Consider the following 21679-nt stretch of genomic DNA (forward strand, 5'->3'; position numbering starts at 1 on the left):
CAGAAGCAAAATTACATTGACAATATTAAATATGATAGACAGACATAGTCTTTCACCAACTAGAAAATTTAATGGTCATGACTGCTCCTCTTGGCATCCTTCTGCTATCACCCACATCTTATACCCCCTCAACTTTACATTTCCATTAATGATTTCTGATCTTTCAGATCAATATATTAAAAATTCTCCTCTAACAAAATAATGATGAAGGTATTAATATATATGTCACCCTATAGATTAAGGTGCAGCTGACAAGTCATCTACCCCACTAGGTACATTGATCTCTCTGGAGAGACATCTCCCACTGCAGGAATGCTCTGGCTTAAGCCTGAACAGAAACTGATGTTGGCTTGCCTTAATGTGCCAATCCGCAGAACGCAGAAACCCAGGTGCTGATTAAGGAGGCATTGAGCCACTCCTGCTGCAGAAGTGGGAACCTGTGGGAGGTGGGCAGGGCATACCACCAGCATCTCTAACTGTTTCCAGCCAGTTTGGCTTAATCCATTGCTGGACATGAACCAACTACGAGGTGCTTGTGTAAACATCAGAACTACTGAAGTTTGATTTCGTGTGGACTTGTGTCTTATGATTGATTACCTTTTGCATTGATTTTTGTTAACAAAATCTCACATGACTTCCTCAGACAAGTGAAAGGGATCCCATTCCTGCTTCCAATCTCCTTTCATTTCAAAAACAGATGGACAAATAAAGACAGCAATACCATTTCAACACAATCTCTTAGTGAAATTAAGATTAAAACCTCGTATTTTAGTCTGATGTCATATCATTTTATTCCTGATATAAATGAATATTTCAACCTATTTTGCACTACATCTGCAATTTTTAGTGAATCAGAACAGCCACTAAATCCTAAGAAGTCCATGGTAACCACTTTCAAGATGACATAAGCCATAAAAATTCCATGAGAATTTTTTCTTCATTAATTTACTTTCCAAAGAACAGCCCTCAATTTTGCTTAATACAATATCAGTGACTTTGAAGCTTCTTTACACATACTCCTTGCTCTTCTAAGTTGTAACAGCTGTGACACCACTACTCCATATGGACAAGCACTGGACTTCTGGGGTGACAGAGGACCTGCAGTGGCAGCAAAGGCAAGAATGGTTGTCCTCAGGCGTGCAGGCACTAGCAAGGACTCTTTCCACTCATGGCTAAGAAGCAAAGGCCAAAGGCTCTGAACAACAAGCTCTGGCACATTTACTTGCTGTGTTTTAAGATGTGATTTCTCTCAACTTCCTGAGGTTGTGATCATTCTAGGAGAGTACAACAATGAAAGTAGGTGTTTTTTTAACAGAGTAAAAACAGACACTTGAGAGTGGTAATGTCTTAAACTGAACGGGTAACTCTGCCAAAGACCACTTATCAGAGCTCTAAGCCTCAAAACAACCCATCACCATTATGCACTTAGAGGTTAGGAAGCGTCTAGGAGAAGACAAAAACCAGACTCTCCCCAAACCTTTGTATCAGGCCTGTGTAGCACACAGCCTACCAAACAATTGCTTTGGCCCAGTGTGCTGTGTGGGTGAAAGAAACAAGTTCGACCTGCCTCACTGCTCTCCCCTTGGCCTGCGCTCAGCACGTTGCTGAGCACGCAGCAGATCGTGACCAGAGGCAATGCCCTCTTTCAACAGCCGCATAACATGTGCTGGTTCAGAGCTGCTGACTGTAAAGCTGAGAATGGTGATGCACTGGGGATTTCTGACTAGCAACTGCTCTCCACATGAGCATACAGCAGGGCACTTCTCACACTTTTGACAAAGAAAATTTGCCGATAAGAAAGAACTGGCTATGGGAAGCATGAAGGCATTGCATTAGAAGGGAGACCTATAGACCTGGTTAGATATGGCTATCATATTCAGGTTGCCTTAGATTCGTTGTCTGTCCTCTTTTCCAACCAGAATTGTTCTCTAGGGAGATTTTGAGAACTGAGTGTGTCTGGGATTCTTGGTATCTAATAATCTCATCATGTTACTGCATACATGCAGCAGTCTCACCTTGGATGTCCCATGTCCAGCAATCCCAGAGACCCTCAGAGCAAACACCATAGGCCCATATTGCATAGGCAATGTAATGCCAACAAAACTAAGGGAGTGCTCTACCACTCCTACAAAGCGTTGCATGAACATACCACACAATTACTTTGAGCATTTCCAGCAAGTCCTAGAAGTATTAGGCTTACTGTACTTGCATGATGCAACTGGTGCACCTTTTTGTGCATCAGAAATAGAGTAGCCAAAGGGTGGGATCAAGAGGCACCAGAGCAGTATCACAGCCAACTGGTTGCTGTACAGTGACCACAGTTTGGCCTTCACAACTAATACACCTCTTCCTCCCTCCCTTGTGATACGCAGCCACCACCTTCCTTCCAGCTGCTGCAAAGCACAAGCTGCCATTGCTAAATGGCAATGGTCAAGAGCTGACCTCAATAACAACTGCAACTTCTGAAGTCAAACTTCAGAACAGATGTACAGGCAATGGGCTTGTTGCTAAGGTGGGCTGCAGAACAGAGATTTAGCAACACAAGTGTAGTGGTTTTGGTCCAAAATACTCATTACTTACTTATTTACCTTCTGTATGGCATTGAGTGGGTGTACCATATCTGTTGCCATGCACCAGCTGCAGGCAAAGTGGAATGGTGCAATGGAATGTTCAGAAAGATGGAACAACACGTTGTGTACTGCAGGGAAATCTGACTGTTGGGTGAAAACCACCTGTAATGTGGAATACCTGTGTACCACTGCTTGCTGAGTGTCACTTCCATAGCTATGCTAACCCATGACAACAAGGCAAAAAAGAACATTATATTCCACATCAACACATATGTATAGGAAAGGTAGGGAGGACAGGGAGGTATCACAGTAGCACTTGCATGTAGCAGCATAATTCTGTTGGCTTCAGCTGAATCATTTACACTATGTAAGAGAAAAATGGGGCTGTGCTTTTCATTTATCCTTTAATTACAATAAAACTTATTGATTATATTGATGATTTTCAGCTTCATGTCAATTAGACCCATTAATTCCATAAATGAAGAACAAATTTGTATAAAATGGATGGGATTTGTTACAACAGGGTAGTAACTGGAAGGCAGCCCACCATAAGTAAGTCAAAGTCTGCAGTAATCTATCCTCAGCTAAGCTGTACACACCTGTTCCATACCCTTCTCCTTCTGGAATTACTTTCAGAGTGGCACTTCAGGTATGGCAAAAATTTTTGTCAGATGACTGTTCCCACTAAAATCTGCAAGAGGGATGTGACCATGAAAGAAAAATACTCAGTAACCCTTCCAAAGTATGCCTGTAATTTCAGAATCATGCTTTCCCAGAACTGAGCCCCCTTCTGCCAAGAATGAAGCCTTTATCATGGTTGCTGTACTAAAAAGTGAGACGTAGGTGAGAAAGAAAAATACTTTTAGAGCATTTGAAAATTATTTCAGTTGTGGTTTTAAATTTACACAGGATGTAACTAACCTTTCTGTCTGAATTTACCCATTGTAGTAAGAACAGATCTTAATGAATGTTTAAAGTCTGAGCAGTTTATGAAAGAGATTATATAACATAATATTGTAGAAGCAGTGGATTGAATTCAGTGACCCAAAAATGCTTACATTTATTTCTGTCTTAGGAAGTTCCTAGGTCTACCTGTCAGCAGCAGGAGATATTCTCAGAAAATCAATTATACATGTAAGCAAAAATATAATGGAGATTAAAGAACATAGGAAAGAGCAAGCACAACTCTTCCTTCACAACACTGTGAATCAAGAGTAACTTCACTGAAGCCAATGAGTTACAGTGGTGTGAGTGAGAAAAGAACCAGCTCCATTGTCTGAAAATTACTCGGACCACCCATGGAGTCCAATCACAGGAACTGCAGGCAGCTAATATTGCAGCATTTAATTCAGAAAGCCCAAGATTGAAAAGAGGAGACTGAAAAGAAAGGATCTGAATTTGGTTTTAGTAAAAAAAAATCCTGGAAAATGGTGAATGAAAAAGAAAAAAAAAATACTCCATTTCTAAAAAATCCTCCCCCTCCAAAAAGAATTTGCATAGACAAAAGAACAAATCTGTGTGCTCTGGGCTTTTTTTTAACACCCTGCAGGTACCCAGTTAACAGTTGCCGAGCTGTATGCCTCCCTGAAGGGAAAGTGTTATCTTGGCTTTCCTAACAGCAGACCCATTTTGTGAGTTGATGCATACTGTGCTACACCTACTCAGATGAGTGCTACAGAACGTGTGTCACACCTTTCCAGTACAGGTCACTGTAACATATCCAACCACATTTTTAGGTAGTAATATGCCGTCACTTTCCCTGCTTTAGTTCACTCCCTGTAAACACATGCTCCATTTTTCATCTGGTCAGTGAGTTTAACTTTCCCAGCTCCTGTCACCTCCCACTTGAGAGAGCACTTCTGCCAGTAGTACTTACTGTCCATAAGAGAACAAAAGCTTGTTTCTGGAAAGCTGTCTGTTCATGAACCTCTTCCTGTCCCTTCTTCAGTTTTTTTCCAGTTTTTCTGTCTTCTCCATTTATGTCTTTCATCACAGGCTGTCTCTTCCATCTATTTACACCTCACCTGCAGCATTACCCCCTCCACTGGTATTATTGTCCTGATTATAGCTGTTCAGAAGTTACTGAGGACCTGTAAAACAGCACATTGTGAGCTTACCATGCTGCACTACAAACCACTACACTGATGCACCACGTCACCAGTATAACAAGACATCAAACCTCATTAAGACAGATGTGCTGAGCATGATCCACAGAACTCACAGGAATGCCATCTCTCTTTTTCTTTTCCAGGTCATTCTGTCTCCTCTTTTACCCCTCTTCCACTTTATAATCTATTTTCTAGCACCTTTTCCTTTTCTGTCACTTTATTTTCTTCCTCCCCACAGTTACCGTCCCCTGGATTCCTTCACTGTCTACCTCACATTCCTCCATGCATTTTCTTCCCTCTGATGTGCCTGCACAAAGGAGTATAATGAAGGCAGTACTGCAGCTTTGTTAAATGTGTCTTTGGCTCTTTAGTAAACAAAGCTGTAACTGGGTGCATCTTTAGGATCTGTAAACCAGAAAGGTCTAGAGAAAGCATTTCATTCCCAAAGGCTTAAGCCAGAGAGCTCTGAGATTTAGAAAACTTCTTGGTTCCCTAATTTCTGACATGAAGCACATCACAAACAGCAGGAGGTATCTTAAATAATACCAGATTCTTTTCTTCACATGCACATATTTCCTTTTGCTTTGTGAGTCGAGGCTCTTAGCAACAAGAGCACTGTAGAACAGGGTAGTGACTAGAATTTGATGATGTCAGAACAGCAGAAAATGGAAGAAGATGTACTTTGTAATGGCACACAATTGCAAAGAATAAAATTGGTGCCAAACAGTGCTAAAACCAAACAAAATATTTCCCAACAATTCAGCATACAGAGGGTCAGAAAGCAATCTGGGTTTTAACATTCTTAACTGGTAATTAAAATCAGCATAATTCAAGTGGAGAACAAAACAGTGCTTGTTGAGAGGAGGTATTTTGTTTTATGTGATAGCATCAGATTTTCAGGTAAAAAGGCAGAGCACGTGCTTTGGATGATGCTAAAGACGGCTTCCAAGCCTTGCTCAGCTCAGCCTAAACTCTGGCACACGCCACAGCAGCTGCACTGCATGTCACTGTGCCTCCTTCAGCACACCCCACAGCGTGGAAAGAATGGTTTGCAAGGATATTTTAATGGCAGATGTGTTAGCCTGAACAGGTTAAACAGCTTCTTCAGACAATATAATTCCCTCTGAGTGCTTTGTCAATTTTTACAATTTTTCCAAAAACTTTCTATCCCATTTAGGGATTTTTTGATCCTCTGTTGATCTGTGAAAGCCTTGAGGAAACAAGGAAGGAAAATTGCTTGATGACACAAGGAAACAGTAAGACCTGGTCCACACTCACTTCAAGTATGTCTAAGTACTGTTGAAATCTATTTATAAAAAACTGAATAAGAAAGCGAGAAATGTTTTCCACATAGTTCTCAAATGCAGTACTCAATAATACTTGTAATAATTACATATTTTTCAGAGAACATGATTTAAAAATTTCTATTTCTTAAATATTAAAACTTTTTCACTTCATATTTGGGGATAGATATGAAAGTGGTGTAATACATTATTTCAAAAGTAAATATAATTTATGTCCTAATTTTGTCAGTTTAGGAGGTCCAGAATGTACTATTCATTTCTCCTTTCTTGCTAATAATGAACTCTAGCAAAGCCCCTGCTTTTAGCACTGCTACTTATTAATATTGTAATTCTTTTCTAGTTTTGCATTGGCACTATTACAGATTCTGACCTAGGGTTTAATTGTTAGTCTTTCTTGATATCAGGAGGTCTAGTGCTTCCCCACGCCCCCAAGGCCTTGATCTGCATGTTAATTCATACAGACATATTTCTGTTCCTCTATACAATTCTAGTTACAGGAAGGATATCATACTCTATACTGCTAACTTTGAAATCTAAGATTTAAGACAGCAGTCCTGATAAGAACATACAAAAAGACAAGAAACTACATTAAATACAGCAGTGCTAGAATTCAGAAAGAAAGCTTGCCTTTCAAATCAAGTGAGGAATTTTGTTTAGGCTCCTACTTCCAGTGACACTATTCAATACCATACATTACTGATTAGACAAATACTGGAAAAATATCGACTATAAAACCCAAGAATACCTAAAAATAAAGAAAATACAAAAATAATCCTAATTCTATATGTGAGATAGAGATAGATAGATAGATAGATAGATAGAGATTAAAAATGCTAAGGTGGAAGAGTTTCACCATGAAAGTGTGTCATGCAAACATTAGAAGTGGATTTGAAAAGTCATTTTGTGAATTGCACCAAATGTATTGTCTAACTGAATAAATTGCAGAAAAATTGCATTGTGATATACACAAATTAGAATATCTTGGTTGTGGGTTCTTTTTAGTGTTGCAAATTTGCTTTTATTTTGTAGTAAACACACACGTTTTTCTGTAATAACTCTACTGGGACTGCTTGAAGAGCCAACATTTCAGCACCTGCTCATCTGATTTGCTGAATAAGGGACATCACACATCTGGAGTGCCTCAGGCGATGTCCTCTTTTTCTGTGTGGAAATTTTGCCCCAGTGGAAACAGGAATCTCACCACTGAAAGTGGAATCTTTACAATTCAAGGTATGTTGGACAACTGTACCTGCACATACACAGACCAAAACATTCCAGTCCAGTGCCACGTTCTGCAGTGCCAGGTCAGGTGAGTTCCGGCCACACTGTACACCACACATATCCACTCTTCATTTGGAACAAACTTGTTTTTTCTTTTGTGTGTACAGTACTCTTTAAAGGTGATTGCAGTATACCTTAAAAACAGTTCATCAATTAAATAATAATAATGATAATAATGATAATCATCATCATCATCAAGACATATACAAGCTCTTGGCTTGACTATTAGCTACTTAACAATTGCTTGTATTTACAATTGTACCAGTCCTCAAACACAAAGGTAAAATCAAAAAGACAACATATTTTTCCTTCAAAGTATTCTAAAAAGAGTATGAAATCACACGTAAGGTTTCTTTTTGGAAATTATTTCTATTATTTCTTTGTTTTAGTCAGTATTAGTAAATTGGAAGCTGACATTGGAAGGTGACACAAAACTTGCGTTTCACATGTGTGAAGCTCTTTCTTTTCGGTAATATATTAATCACAAGTCAGCAAAATAATTAATACCATAACTTAACTCTAAGCAATTGTCTCATTATCACTGTTTAACTCACAGGCACTGGAGTCGACCAACTAACTCTCTTGACACCTTAACAATGCATTAAATTCACAGTAACTAACGCAAATGGTTTATAATTTCCTAGCATTCATTAAAACTGTAATAAAGGCAAGGACATTCTTTTCTTGTACTGTCAAAAAGAGACAGGACAGTGTTACACATCACCTGTGGTTGATGAAAAAAATGTGAGGGGTATCTAGTTTTAAATCTTACATTATCACGTAATTAAAGGCTGTTAAAGTACAGTGCAGAAGGCAAATTATATTGGCAATAGCTGGACTTTACACTGTGACATCTTTTTCTTGATGGGGTTTGCTGTGCTTGCCATCTTACATATTTTTGACTAAACAGAAGGAAAAAAAAGAATTTCATATTTTGAAATTTTAATATTTTGTCTTGCAAGAATTATACACAAACATACAGAAATTAAAACACTGAGATACCTTTGGCAGCCCTTGCAAACTCTGCAAAGAATTCAATTTATCTCCATAAGAGAGAAACTCCACAAGAGCTGGTGGAGTCATTACATTCAATTGCCTTAAATACTACTTGATCAAATCCCCAAATCCACGGCCACACCTAGCAACATCCCTAAAACAGTAGTCAATAAATGACATATTTTTAAACACAACTGCTTAAAGAAAAAATGGGAGGAAAAGAAAATGAAAGACAGTGTAGAGCAAAACCAGAAGACATCTTCTCTTCTCCTTTAATATGACCAGTTATTTCCAGCTCCAGCATGGCATTAATTCAATGCTAGACCTTTAGAAACATAAACAGGTCAGAAAACCATCCTCACTTGCAACTGAGTAGCCTTTCCTTACAGAGTAGGGTCTCAGTTCTGCTGCATTTTGAATGCTCATAAGGAGAGGTGGGTGAGAATGCAGAAGGATGAGATGCCCGTTCCTCAAGCCTAAGATTGCTGAGAGCTGAGCTCTGAAATCCAGGGCCATGACAGCAGCAGCAGCCCCAGAACTGCCTGGGTTTCAGTCTGAGAGAGGAAAAGCTGTGCACCCAAAACGAGCTGATAGCCTGGTCTCATCTATCTCTCTGCCCCAGCAATGGCCAGTTTTCTGACAGCAGGAACCCAGGAAAGGCTAAACCAATGTGCATTTCTCCTCACCCTCCTTACAGGTGCTTACGTGGAGAGCTGGGGAAAACCCCAGTCAAAATGCAGCAGTGAATATGTAGAGAATCCTACATCCTAACCCCCAAGTATCCTGAAAATTTCATTTAACATTACAGATCAGAAGACACATTTCCAGGAGATTAAGAACAGACTTCAAATCTATTTTTAGGAGTGTTTTAAAAAAAGGCCCTATTTTCACAGGCCAGGTGGCCTGAGGCACCCAAGTGACCTCCAGGACACTCAGTACTTTTAAACAGCAGTCTCTTTCTCTTGGCCTTTTGAACAGATAGAAGAGCATTATTTTACATTACGTTACAGGGACTGCTCCCTCAACACACTACCCAGTCATTACAACAAGTTGCATTATGTAATTTCGGTGCTGTCTACTACAAAAGTTCCTGCTTCATAAAAGCACACTGAGAATGCACCCAAATGGTTACCACGCCTTGTGTCATCAAAGCCACACATACCAGCCCTCCAGACACGCTCTCAGATGTAGCAGGTTAAAGAAACATCTGCTGGCAGTGTGGCTCATGCCTGTTAGAGAAAAACATTTTCCTTACAAATTGCTACGCTGATTCTAAATACGTACATGGTATTTAGACCCAAACAAATTTCTAAAAATAACCTCCTCTCCCACTTCCAAAGACTATTTTCAGAAAACTTGACATTGCCAACAAGGGGGAAATGTTCAAATAGTAGGAGTGAAGGATACCTTATTTATTGAGCTTTTGTAAACTCACATCCACTTTGCTGTCTGTCACTGAAAATTAAAGTGTAAAGAGAAGCAAATGTGAACGAAGGAAAAAATAAAAATTTTAAAAAGTTTTTAGTAGGGAAAAAGTCTCACTATTTGGGGAATTTGGTTCCACTTTTTTGGCTATTTAGCACAAGCACTGTTTAAGTGTTTGCAAGTGCTGTATTTTTATATCTAAACAAATGAGACTCATCTTAAATGTATACGAGAAGTGCCCTAATACCAGGACGCACAGCACTAACTGTAATGTTAACATAAATATTACAGCTGTTATTGATTGCAAATACAAATCAGGACTTCTAAGATTACATTCCTTTAATTCTAATGACTCATAAGAAAGTGAAACTGCACTTGGTCCAAAGTAATTGAAAGTAGCAGCTGTCTAAAGGGACAAATTTTGCCACAGACTGGCTCTGATAACATCCTAATTCTGCCTTCAAGTGAGATTGGCCAGTAGCTTGTCTCCAGCTGATCCCAAATGGTCTAGTCCACTGATTAAACTAAAAACACCTTTCCTTCCCAACCACAGATCTTTTTACAATACTTAGGATGTTATTGTTCTTCTAGAGTATTCCAGATGCAGTTTGCATTTCTAATATTAAAGAAAAACTGTGAGAAACCCAGTTAGAAGCCTTCAGGTTTTGTCTAATCAAAAAGCATATCACTTCTCTTAGTGTTTCTAGAAACACCATAAGCACATAAAAAGAAATAATTGCTTCCTGCAAAAAAATTAAATTTATTTATGGACTGTATCTGTTTTTACAACTCCCTTCTATGAAAATATCATGCAGAAATTAAGAATAATATTGAGATATGTTTAAATAAATTACTGAGGTTTAACATGATAAATGGTTCCACATGACAACTTTTTCCAGTAGCAAAGCCTGACTAAGTGATTCCTGCCCTTTTCTCACTCAACTGCTTCTACCATTTTGCTAGTTTACTCAGCAGTAGTGCTGATGCAACTGTTTGTGGAGCTGCACTCTAAGCCAAAACAAGAAAAAATGACCTCATTTTAGAAAACAACAGTACACTCACTCTTGTTCATAGGCCTAATTTTAGAACCCGTAATTAGAAGGAAAAAGCCCCAAACATTACAATTATTCAAAGTGCCATTTAAGAAATCATGAACATAAGGTGTATTTCAGTTGAATGCAAAGACTCTTGTTTAACAGTTAAGAGTCAGATCACTTACAGGTGGAAACTTAGAAAGGGAATTACTGATAGCCAAAGCTGTCTACATTTCATTTCAGGGGGGAAAAAAAAAAAAATTCTATTTCAAATACAGCCTTTCCTATTGGAGACAAAAGAAACTGAAACACAAAGACAGCGAGTTTTGCTCAGTTGCCTTTAGTACCCAGCAGTGTAACTTTCAAAGAAGACATGCACCCCATGTACCAGTAGGCTTCCACAGAGAATATTCACATATAAAAAGGAGAGCAGCATGTCTTTCTTTGGAACATTGTCTCACAAGCAGTACATGGAAAAATCCTGTACCTATTTTTGCCTATTCAAGAGTTTCAGAGTTGCAAAACAGTGACAGATTATTTAGAACAAGTGTGGTTCATGTCTCTTTCAGTAAGAAGTTCAGAGCAAACTTCCTGCATCAGTAGCAGAGGTGTCAGAGGCAGCTTCTGCACCTGCATCACTTTCTGTCAAATGACTTTTCAGACCAAGTGCACTGCTTCTCCCAGACACACGGGTCACTCACTCACTTGCAGCATCAGTGATTTTGCAGACTGGAGGGCAGTATCCAGCACTAATCACTGCCCTCCTCATGGAAATCCTATACTTCACCTGCTTCACATACTTAGCTCACGTGTTGTGCTAAATTTTGGGAGAGTTCTTGCTTTTCATATTAGCTTTCATATGCACAGCTGATGCTGAGATGAAGAATTCTCAAGACACTTCCCACATTGGAATCATGGCCAAGCATTCAGCACACAGCTGGAGGAGTAGACAGCAACCTGCTTTCTTCAGGACTGTTACAGCTGTTGCACTGAAGTCTCCCAGGCCCAGAAGGTGGTATCAAGGGAGCAGGGAGTTGCCGTGATGAAAAAACACAAAGACACCTATGTCCTGCTGAGAAAAGGCATAATTAGCAGTGTTACACTGCAAGTGGGATCTTCATGAGCTCTGCTCAGTTTTCACAAAGGAAAAAAATATCCACAAAACTTTATTGCAACTAGGTAGCAGACTGTTGCTTCAGTCTTTAGTTATTCTAACCAACCTTAACAAACCCTGACTCCTCCCTGAAGCCTTGCAATCTTCTGCGGATACTACTTGAAAGCTATATCCCTTGCTCTTGCAAATTTAACAGTGAATTAGCAGACTTCAAGCACTAGCTGTAGGAGTTTATGAGGTAAACTCACTGGTTAGCTTTTTAGACTCCTTGGAAGTCAAAAACTTTGCTTTGCATCCAATAAACTCTCTGCTCCAAAGAACAGGTATTTCCCAGTCTGCATCACTCTTATCTTTTCCTCTTGTTTTTAAATGCCTTCCAACTTCCCTGGGTTTAGGTCAGTTTCTCATTAATTTCACCAAATACCTTTACAGAAGAATTCTGTATTAGAGGGGGAAGTATGTACGTACAGAATAAATAACATGAAAAGGAGAAAAGGAGTTGAAGCTTTTTATATCACCCTCTATTGCTGAGTTTCCAGGACTGTTTCTTGGAATAAAATGCCTAATAAAAAGCAGTTCTTCAACACTTATGGTACAAAAAAAATAAGAGCAAAGGAAAGATCTTGAAAACTCTTGGAAAAAACACACCTTAAATAAAACGACTGCTAGCTACACCCACTGTGGCAACCAGGATAAATTCTACATCAATGACATTATTTTCATTGAAGAGAATACAAGCGGGGAGAAGATGACCATAGACAAAATTAGTATTTAAATTGTCTATATAATTTACTGTCTTGTTTTGACTTAATAGTTAATGTCCTGAAAAGGTACTGTGGTACTTTCTTCTGTCATTGACTTGCATCTCTATTTTCCCTACTTATTAGTTTTATGTAGCTAATTAAGTGGAAATCAAAATGAATTTTTGAAATTCATGCATCATCAACAGCACTTTTAATTAAAACCTTGTTGCTTTCAAATGTCAACAATGACCAGTCAGTGAGATACTTTTTGTGAGGTTACTCATTTGGGTGGAAGACGAGCTTACCATGGTAATACTGTTTTTAATAGTCTCTGCTTAAAACAACTGCAGAATTATATGTTACACTGATGTAAAGAAAAAAACATAATCTGTAAAGCTGTGGAGCATGAATCAGAAAGATTCACTTCAGAGCCAAAGATGGCAAAGGATTGCTGGAGTGTGTATCTTTTACTTGTATGACATGCAATAACCATTGGAATCCACAACTGGCACATTTTTGTTAAAAATGAGAAAGAAGCATTCAGCTTCCACGGCTGGTAGGGATACAAAAAGTCCAATTTGTTCAGAATGAGTAAGAGGCAAAAAAACAGCCGGAGAAACCATGGCAGACAGATGCAGAATTGCAATGTGTTTGATCTATTGTGTTTGTGCACTTGAGGTACAAGTGGACAGCTGTCACGTTTCATGTTTGACAACTCACCCCATAAAGCAGTAGCGTCAAACCTCTCCATAAAGCTCCAGAGTTCATCGCTCCTGATTCACTGGCCAAGAGGAGCGCCTTGCTCCCTGGCACATAATTTAAGGACAATGATGAACAAACTCTTTCCTAATCATAAAATGCAATATCTTACTCTTTCTAGCAAACACACGTCTCATCTGAGATTAGTCCGATGGCTGAATCATCGCCATCTCCCAACAAAGACCGGATGCTGACGGAGACAGAAAGAGTGCTGATCTGTTGCTCCACGCTTCTTACTGAAATAAAAAGCTTAAGTACTACCATGAATGAAAACAAGAACCACGACAAGGAGTGAAATGTTAATATTCTTTATTTTATGCATTCCTGCAGGCTGTGTAACCTTTCAGTCGCATGTGAGCAGACGTACCTGGGTCCGTACCTGTGCGCGGCAGCGGAGCCCCGCTGCGCTGTCCTACAGCAGGCAGGTCCCTCTCAGCTCCTGCAGCCCGCGCACAGCGGCAGCCTCGGCCCGCGGGCCCTGAAAGCGCCGGCTCTCGTTCCCCCCGTGCTTACAGGGGTATTTCGGAGCCCCGGGACGCGCGGGTGCCAGCGCTGCTCGGAGGTGCGGGGAACCCAGGGCGGGCACACGGGGAGCCCCTCACGCCGCATCCCCGCGCCCGCCGAGCCCCGCCCGCGGCCCCCACCGCCCCCGGCGCCACCACCGCGCTCACAGCGCGCTTTGAAGGGAGACTTGAACCGCGCCGGCCGCCGTACGGGGAGGTCCCACTGTCGCTTCCGCGCGGGGTGGCCCTGGCGGCGGATGGAGGAGCTGCCTGTCGTCGTCGTCCTGCTCCTCCTCCTCTCCTTACTGCTTGTCCCCCTCGTGCTCCTGGATAAGAGGCGCCGCGGCCGGCGGACGCCTCCGTTCAGTCTCCTGGTGGTGGCCGGCTCTGGTGAGTGGGGGTTGGCGCCGACGGGAGCGGGTGGCGGCGCAGAGCTGCCACTCCAGGTGCCGGGAACTACGAGTCCCGGCATGCAGCGCGGCACGCAGCCAGCGCAGTGCCGCCGCCGATGTGCCTTGGTGTGTGCCGGGAGTTGTAGTCGCGGCGGCGCGTGTCAGCAGCCGGGCCGGGGCCCCGCCATGGTAGCTCCCGCGGTCCGGCCGGGCCGGGTGTCCTCGGGGCCGCCGCCTGTCTTTGCCTGTTTTGGTTCTCGATTGGAGTCATTGTTATGCGACATACTCATCTTGGGCATTTTCGTCCGTGTTTATGTTCGGCAGTTCAGTTTCAGAACCTTTCCCTCCAACAGCACGTGCATTTCACAAAGTGACGCGCGAAGGCATCGATAAACTGGTGCAGGACTGACACGTGCAGCTTCTCGGTCTTCTGACTGAAAATCACTGATGGTGATGGATTACTGAGGGCACGGCTTTCCAAAGATTGGCACGTCCCTTACATACGTGGCATTTTGCAATTTACCCAAACCACCTTGCTGTGATTTACTTACAAGAGTCACACGTGAATCCATTAGAGGCTGGAATGTCACCCCACGCTCACAAGGGGGTATACTACTCCTTGTTACCCCTCCAGAGTTGAAGGGCAATTAATTTACCCCCCAAATTTTTTTTTTTTAAATTTGTAGTTGACAAATACAAGCCAGCTGTGATTTCAGCACCTCAGTATCCCTTTGGTTTTTGCACACCAATGAATTGAGTAATAATCCCAAAATCTTTCTGCAATCTGAGTTTGACTGGCAGTTTTATAATTCTTGAGGTCATCTTTACTTCCACTAGGGCTGGAAATGTGTGTGCTTTCCTTCAGTCCTTTGGAATCTAGTTTGTCTGTATTAAAAGAATACTTCCACTATATATAAGCTTACCAGGTCAAATAATGCATGTCAGTTAAGATTCATGTAATGTTCAAGCTTATTCTGTGAGACTTTTAAGTAGAAATCTCCTGCTCTTCTGTGAGTGCTCAGATAATTGCATTAAAATTTGTGAAACCTTTAACAAACACCACTCCGGAGAAAATATCTCCAAATGAATTTGAAAAATACCGTCATGAAATTGTACAGAAAGGTGGCCAAGTCTGGTGCAATGCTGCAACATTGCTTGTCAGTTCTTGTGCTGCTTGTCCTTGCTTGTCAGTTCTTCACCAGCTCCAAGTGCTTAACCTGTGCAGCAAAGGTCTCTTGGGAGCCTAGAGATACCGAACAGCAGGAGGTAGTAGGAATACATTTAGTTTACTGTTTTGATCTGCAACTTCCAGCAGAAAAGTAACACATCCAGTAAACACTTATGGGTGCGGTTTCATGTTGGTCTGATCTCTAACTGCTTTTCAGGAAACTCAAATGACCAAAAAAAAAAAAAAAATTAACCCAGCTCCCAAAAAGCACAGTAAGTACACCCTCCCTCCCCTTCTCTCTGGTTTAGTGCCAGTTTAGCTCCGGGACAGAGTGACCCTGCAGTAGAAGGTTGTGAAGGCCTGTTCAAGGGCAGTGGTCAGTCAGAGCAGCAGCTGGAGAAGGACAGCTTGTTCTGTCAGCACCCAGCGGCTGCACTGCTGTGGCTGCAGGGTGACACTGCTGTGGCTGCAGGGTGACACTGCTGTGGCTGCAGGGTGGCACCGCTGTGGCTGCACCGCTGTGGCTGCAGAGTGACACCGCTGCGGCTGCAGGGTGACACTGGTGTGGCTGCAGGGTGGCACCGCTGTGGCTGCACCGCTGTGGCTGCAGGGTGACACTGCTGTGGCTGCAGGGTGACACTGCTGTGGCTGCAGGGTGGCACCGCTGTGGCTGCACCGCTGTGGCTGCAGAGTGACACCGCTGCGGCTGCACCGCTGTGGCTGCAGGGTGACACTGCTGTGGCTGCAGGGTGACACTGCTGTGGCTGCAGGGTGATACCGCTGTGGCTGCAGGGTGACACTGGTGTGGCTGCAGGGTGGCACCGCTGCGGCTGCACCGCTGTGGCTGCAGGGTGACACCGCTGCGGCTGCACCGCTGTGGCTGCAGGGTGACACCGCTGTGGCTGCAGGGTGACACCGCTGTGGCTGCAGGGTGGTGCTGCTGCCTGGCTGGTTCGGTGTGATGAGCTGGGATAGTGCAGCCCCTGCTCTGGCAGGTCACAGCACAGGGCAGGGTCAGTGGCAGTTCTGCTTCCAAGGTGCAGCTCTGAGCCAGATCCCGTCCAGCTTCATTTTGACCATCGCACCATGGGGTGGCCTTTGAGTACAGATTACAGTGTCACTCTTTGCCCGGTGTTCTGCACTGTGTACAGGAGATTAAACACAAATGTCAGATGCCTGTGTGACCCTGATTCAATCCCATTTCACTGGAAAACATCCATCAATACCACTTCAGTGGGAGCTGAGTTCTTTCCATGTTACCGTTCTCTAACTGAAACCTTTACTCTCAGAAGATACTCTCACTTGTAGTAGTAGTACCAATATGCTTTAAAATGAAAAGTGACTGATTCAGCTGAAGAAATGGAAAGCTACGAAATTTTTCACATACTAATTGCAGCTTTTGTTTAACAGGTGGGCACACAACAGAAATCCTGAGGTTACTTAGCTGTTTGTCAGAGTCATACTCTCCTAGACATTATGTTTTGGCGGACTCAGATAAGATGAGTGAAGCTAAAATACGTTCTTTTGAACAAAAAAGAGCTGAAACATACTCCAACTCCCAGGTAACTTGTTAAATATACTCATGTAAGAAAAATCTTAACATGACATTCTAATTCAAGGCAGTTTGGAAGTGGTTCTTTGGAAGGATATTTATATAATCAACAAGTGTGTTTGATTTTCTAGGTATTGATGATCACTTGCACTAAAGCTCAGCTAAGGGTGCCATTCTATGCAAACTGGTTCTAGAAATAAAATAAATAAACACTACTAATTAATGCTGTACTAAAGAGACACTGAAAATGCAAGGTAAATATACCTAAAACCAGCAAATGCCATTCTTGCTCCTGGTTTGCATTACCACCTTCCTTACTTTCTCTTAATAGCCTTTACCTCTTGTTTAACATGTTAATCCACTTAAAGTGATGAGAGAATGTAATTGTAGTGAAAGTGACTGTACAAGGAAGGCTCTCCCTTGCTCAAGAAAAACATGCTGAAAAGAAGTCTCATAATTTTGTAAATCAGCTAGCCATTAAAGTGTTACTTGTAGCTATAAGAGTACTGGGGGCAAAAATATGGCAGAGGGGATTTTTTTTAAATTTGGCATTTCCCTCAGTGACACATAGTATTTTTTTTTGAAAGAAATTATATATAAAAATATTTTATCTAAGAAAACCATAATTTAAATTGTATTGGCTTTGTGTGTTTCTAGACTGTGTCTTGGTTGTATTTCTAAAATAAATTATTAAATGTGTAAAAGGGATGCAAGGCCTCTAAATGTCAGCTTTCTGACTGATAACATGAGCAAATGCTGAACTCCTAAAAATCCTGAAAAAATCATTAAAATATCTTGTTTATCTTTTTCTCAGATGTTTGCTTGCTTTCAACTAGTTTGCTGTATGATTAACAGACAGCACCGTAACTGCTGACCTAAAGTGGGATCTGACATCCAGTGAGATTAGTAGAGAGTATTAGTGGAATAAGTACAGTGGAAATGAATGTTCTGACTACAGAAATCGTAAGTTCTTTTGAGCAAATAGTACAACACACAGTAAATTAATTATTTACATGGTGTTGATTTCACATGGTGCACTTCCATTGTCGTCAGCAGCCCTATTGGGACAAAAGACTGTCGGACTCAGTACCAATGATTTTCAGAATAAACCTTTTTAATATAAGGCAACTGCTGCTAAGGTGAAGAACAGGCTCACTTAGGAATGACATTTTTAAGTTTGTTCACCCCAGCTTTCACCTCTCATTGTGCACCGAGGATGGATGCTTAATAAAGTGACCAGAGGTATTTCCTGTTCAGAGAAATCTTGCGGGGTAAATAGCCATTCACGCAGTCATGTTTGCTTACCTGAAAAATTTCCAACCCTAAATTATTTGATTTCTTGAAGATACATATTTTCAATATTAAAAGGTTATGTGGTTTTCATAGTTCACTTGTTTTTGCTAAGCAGCTTCCCTTTTATAAACCCTCCAACTACTAACAGATCCTGTAGTTATATTTCCCCTCAGCGTTGAAAGCCAGAGGAACGCTTTTGGCTGCATGTGGGTTTGATGTCTGGATAACAGATGCTGATGATCCTTTGACCATTCTCTTTCTACTGAGAAAAACTTTTTAGAGTGAAAATGAAAGATAAATTTTGGAAAGTAAAGATCACATGCCTGTAACATATATTTGCTAGCTTTCAGAGTGTGCTTTCACACACTCATACACCGTGTGTGTTTTGTTATTGGGGACACCGGAGATCACCAAACATTTAAAAATTATGTCTTAGCTTCTTACAGCTTTGCATAAATGAAAGGGAGAAGTCTGAATGCTTCAACATATGGTCATTCTCTTCCTCATCTTGTTAAGGAAGTAAAATTTTTCAGAACTAAGGACCAGATGGAAGACAAATTACAATGATGATGTAACAGAAAATCAGTGATGTAGGAGAAAATTAAACACACACACCTCCCCAAGTATTTTTCTTTTTCATCTGTGGTCTAGCTCCATTCTAACAGCTATTCAGGGAGAAGGAAAGAAAGCCAGAATGGGCATCTTGCTTACAAGAAGAAAAATGCTGCACCTTGACCCACTCAGTCTCTTGAAAAAGAAATCAAAAATGCCTCCTATGAAAAGTCTCTGGTTCTGCTATCACTGACCTTTTTGTTGCCCCCCACCTTTAACCACAGCTATTCCACATGGATGCCCCCAGAGCTGTTACTCAGGGAACCTTCTGTGCTCCTACAGAACCTGTTTTAGCTGCTGTCAACATCCTCTAGCAGCAGAGAGACAACTTAGATTTGTTGACTGAAGAACACGAATTCCTATACCCCCATTGCTCATGTCTGAGATGAGCAACCAGATTAACTAACCTTTACATAAACCTCTTCTGACCATATGTTCTTTTCCATTTTATGTTTCATGAGAGGTACTATGCTAAGAAATATTTTTTCTCAGCATAAAAAAGAATTAAGTAAACCCAGTTTCTTTGCAGTATATTCAGCTAAGCATATTATAATAATTCACAGCAGTTGCAGTTTCCCACCAGCTTTTCCTTGCATCCTTGCAAAACAACAATATTTACTAGGTAAAGGACTACATCACTGGTTTTGAAATTACATTATGGACTTGCCAGTTTGGAACATTTGTTTTCAAAGAAAAAAAAAATTCATCACTTACAAAGATGTAAAGAAAAAAAATGCAACAATATGACACCATAATAGATAGAGGAGAAATCTTTTTCTGGTATCAGACATATTATGCAGTATTCCAGCAAAATAGACAGGATGTACCTTTGTCTGGAGCATTGACAGGACTTCATGAGGTGAGAGTCTGGGATTACAGAAGCATCTGGCAGTGGCTTTTAAACAAACAAACAACAACAACCCCCCCCCCCCCCGTTTTGTTTTTTCTTCTTATTATTTAGGAGTTGTTTGATGTGTGGATTGAAGTCCTAACATGACATAAACACTGATGTGCAAAGTTTTCAGCATGTTTTTTGCAAAGTATAGATAAAATCGGCCTGATTTTTACTTGAATTCTACGAGTAAATTTCTACTTTGATACTGTTTGGAGTTCCTGCCAAGTTTTGCTGAAATTATTTGGGTTTTTTAATGATGGAGAAAATAATGTACAGTTTTTTTGTCAAATACTCTTTAACACCATTCTTACAGCGAAGGTTCATCTGAATAGTTCCACTGAGCCGTGATCTGCCTAAAACCACCTTACCATACCCATATTTCTTGCAGGGCTGAGTACTACGCAAGGGTCTAAACTCCACTTACAGCATTTCTTTTTATTACCTGAACTCTTCCAAAGCTTTAAGAAACAGAGGCAGTGATAACCAGAAACCTGTTGAATAGGGAGCAGGGGGGATGTTTATTTTTCCATATTCTGTTGTCAGAGTAATGCAATCAGAGTTTCAACACCTACAAATAAAACATTAAAAAATCAGTTTGTAACACCTGTTAATGCCTTCCAGCTATTAAAGAAACATATCACAGTGAAACAGGATCATTTCTGTCAAGAAAATTAACATTCTGCATTTACAAGTGTTAGGAGTTTTTTGATTCTTTCCACCTTATATATTAAAAAAAAGTCCCAGTTATTGCTATTCAAAACAGATTTGTACTTACAGTTTGTACTTACTGTACAGCTTTTGTCATCTCTCAGGGGCACAAATCACCAGGACTAAGCTCTGACAATTAGCAATGTGCATTTGAAGTAACTGGGCAATTTTCAGTATTTAGAGTTTCTCACACCCAATGTAAGTTCTTCCTGAGTAGTAGTGATCTGGTGTCCCATGTGAACTGAGATAACAACTACTGTCCACATGTCAGCATCACTGAACACTGCACTGCAGCCACTACAGTTGTCTCATTTAATCTGTCAGCAGTGTCTGTCAGGAGGAGTGCCTTCTGACATAGCAGTAATTCCTAGGGGCAGCTCCTCTGCATCGAGGTAAAGCCACCTGCGAGGAGGGCAGGCAGCCCAACAACTGCTCCCTGCTCCCAGAGTTTCAAGACAAAAAGACAACATCCTTGCTTTATTAATTTGGTACTTTTTACACACAGTGAATCGTCTTCACTTAGGAAAAGAACAAAGAAAGTTACTGCTTTACCTCTTTTTTATTTAATGATAAGATGTTCTTTCCTGTTTCTTTAGGCAAATATTTTGCGTTTTGAACATGCATCATGCATATCTTTTGAATACTCACTGAGTACTCCTTTAAAGGATGGTGAGAGTTGCTTTTCCGTTTTTAATAGCACTCCGCGGACATCGGCTGGGAAAAGCCGCTGCATTTCCCGCAGCGCAGCCCCCCGGGAGTTTCAGGGGCCGGAGGCCGCAGTGCGGCTCCGAGCGCCGCTGGTGCCCACGAGGTGCCGCACTCGCCCAACACTCCCGGCACAACTGCGGGGACTTGCCAGTGGCTTGGAGTAACCTGAGACGGGACTAAACAATAGCTACACAGTTCTGGTATTTCTCTGTACTTTTTATACTTTACTGTATGCTTTTTATACACAAACGTCTCCAAACTAGAGTAAAAAAAAAATTTAAGAAAAGGTTGCTACAGACAGATTTAGAAAGAAGGAGCCACAGCATTCTCAGAAAAGTAACAGCTCCTCTCCTCGTGCTCTTTTCCAGTTCACCCTTGATCGCATTCCCAGAAGCCGTGAGGTTAGACAGTCTTGGATCTCCTCTGTGGTAACAACACTATACTCCATACTTTACTCTCTTCCTCTGACCTACAAACGGAAACCAGATTTGGTAGGTAAAGAAAATTGTAATTT

At 41.2% G+C, this 21679-nt stretch overlaps 1 protein-coding gene and 1 long non-coding RNA gene across 2 annotated transcripts in view; one reads left to right on the top strand and one right to left on the bottom strand.

The window, feature by feature from the left end:
- LOC116448257 lies at positions 1-14093 on the bottom strand. The gene is made up of 4 exons (XR_004241856.1): positions 13702-14093; positions 7232-7397; positions 4447-4660; positions 1-1098 (listed from the first exon to the last, which is right to left on the bottom strand). It is a non-coding gene; the product is annotated as an uncharacterized LOC116448257 (long non-coding RNA).
- The window catches only part of ALG14 (ALG14 UDP-N-acetylglucosaminyltransferase subunit), a 20874-nt gene continuing 13238 nt past the window's right edge, over positions 14044-21679 (top strand). The window contains exons 1-3 of the mRNA XM_032118413.1: positions 14044-14227; positions 16808-16959; positions 21534-21656. Of these exons, the coding sequence (XP_031974304.1) occupies positions 14095-14227; positions 16808-16959; positions 21534-21656 (408 nt within the window). The 5' untranslated portion in view covers positions 14044-14094. The remainder of the gene's footprint in view (positions 14228-16807; positions 16960-21533; positions 21657-21679) is intronic.

The sequence above is a fragment of the Corvus moneduloides genome, chromosome 9 (assembly GCF_009650955.1).
Source record: "Corvus moneduloides isolate bCorMon1 chromosome 9, bCorMon1.pri, whole genome shotgun sequence".
NCBI lineage: Eukaryota > Metazoa > Chordata > Aves > Passeriformes > Corvidae > Corvus > Corvus moneduloides.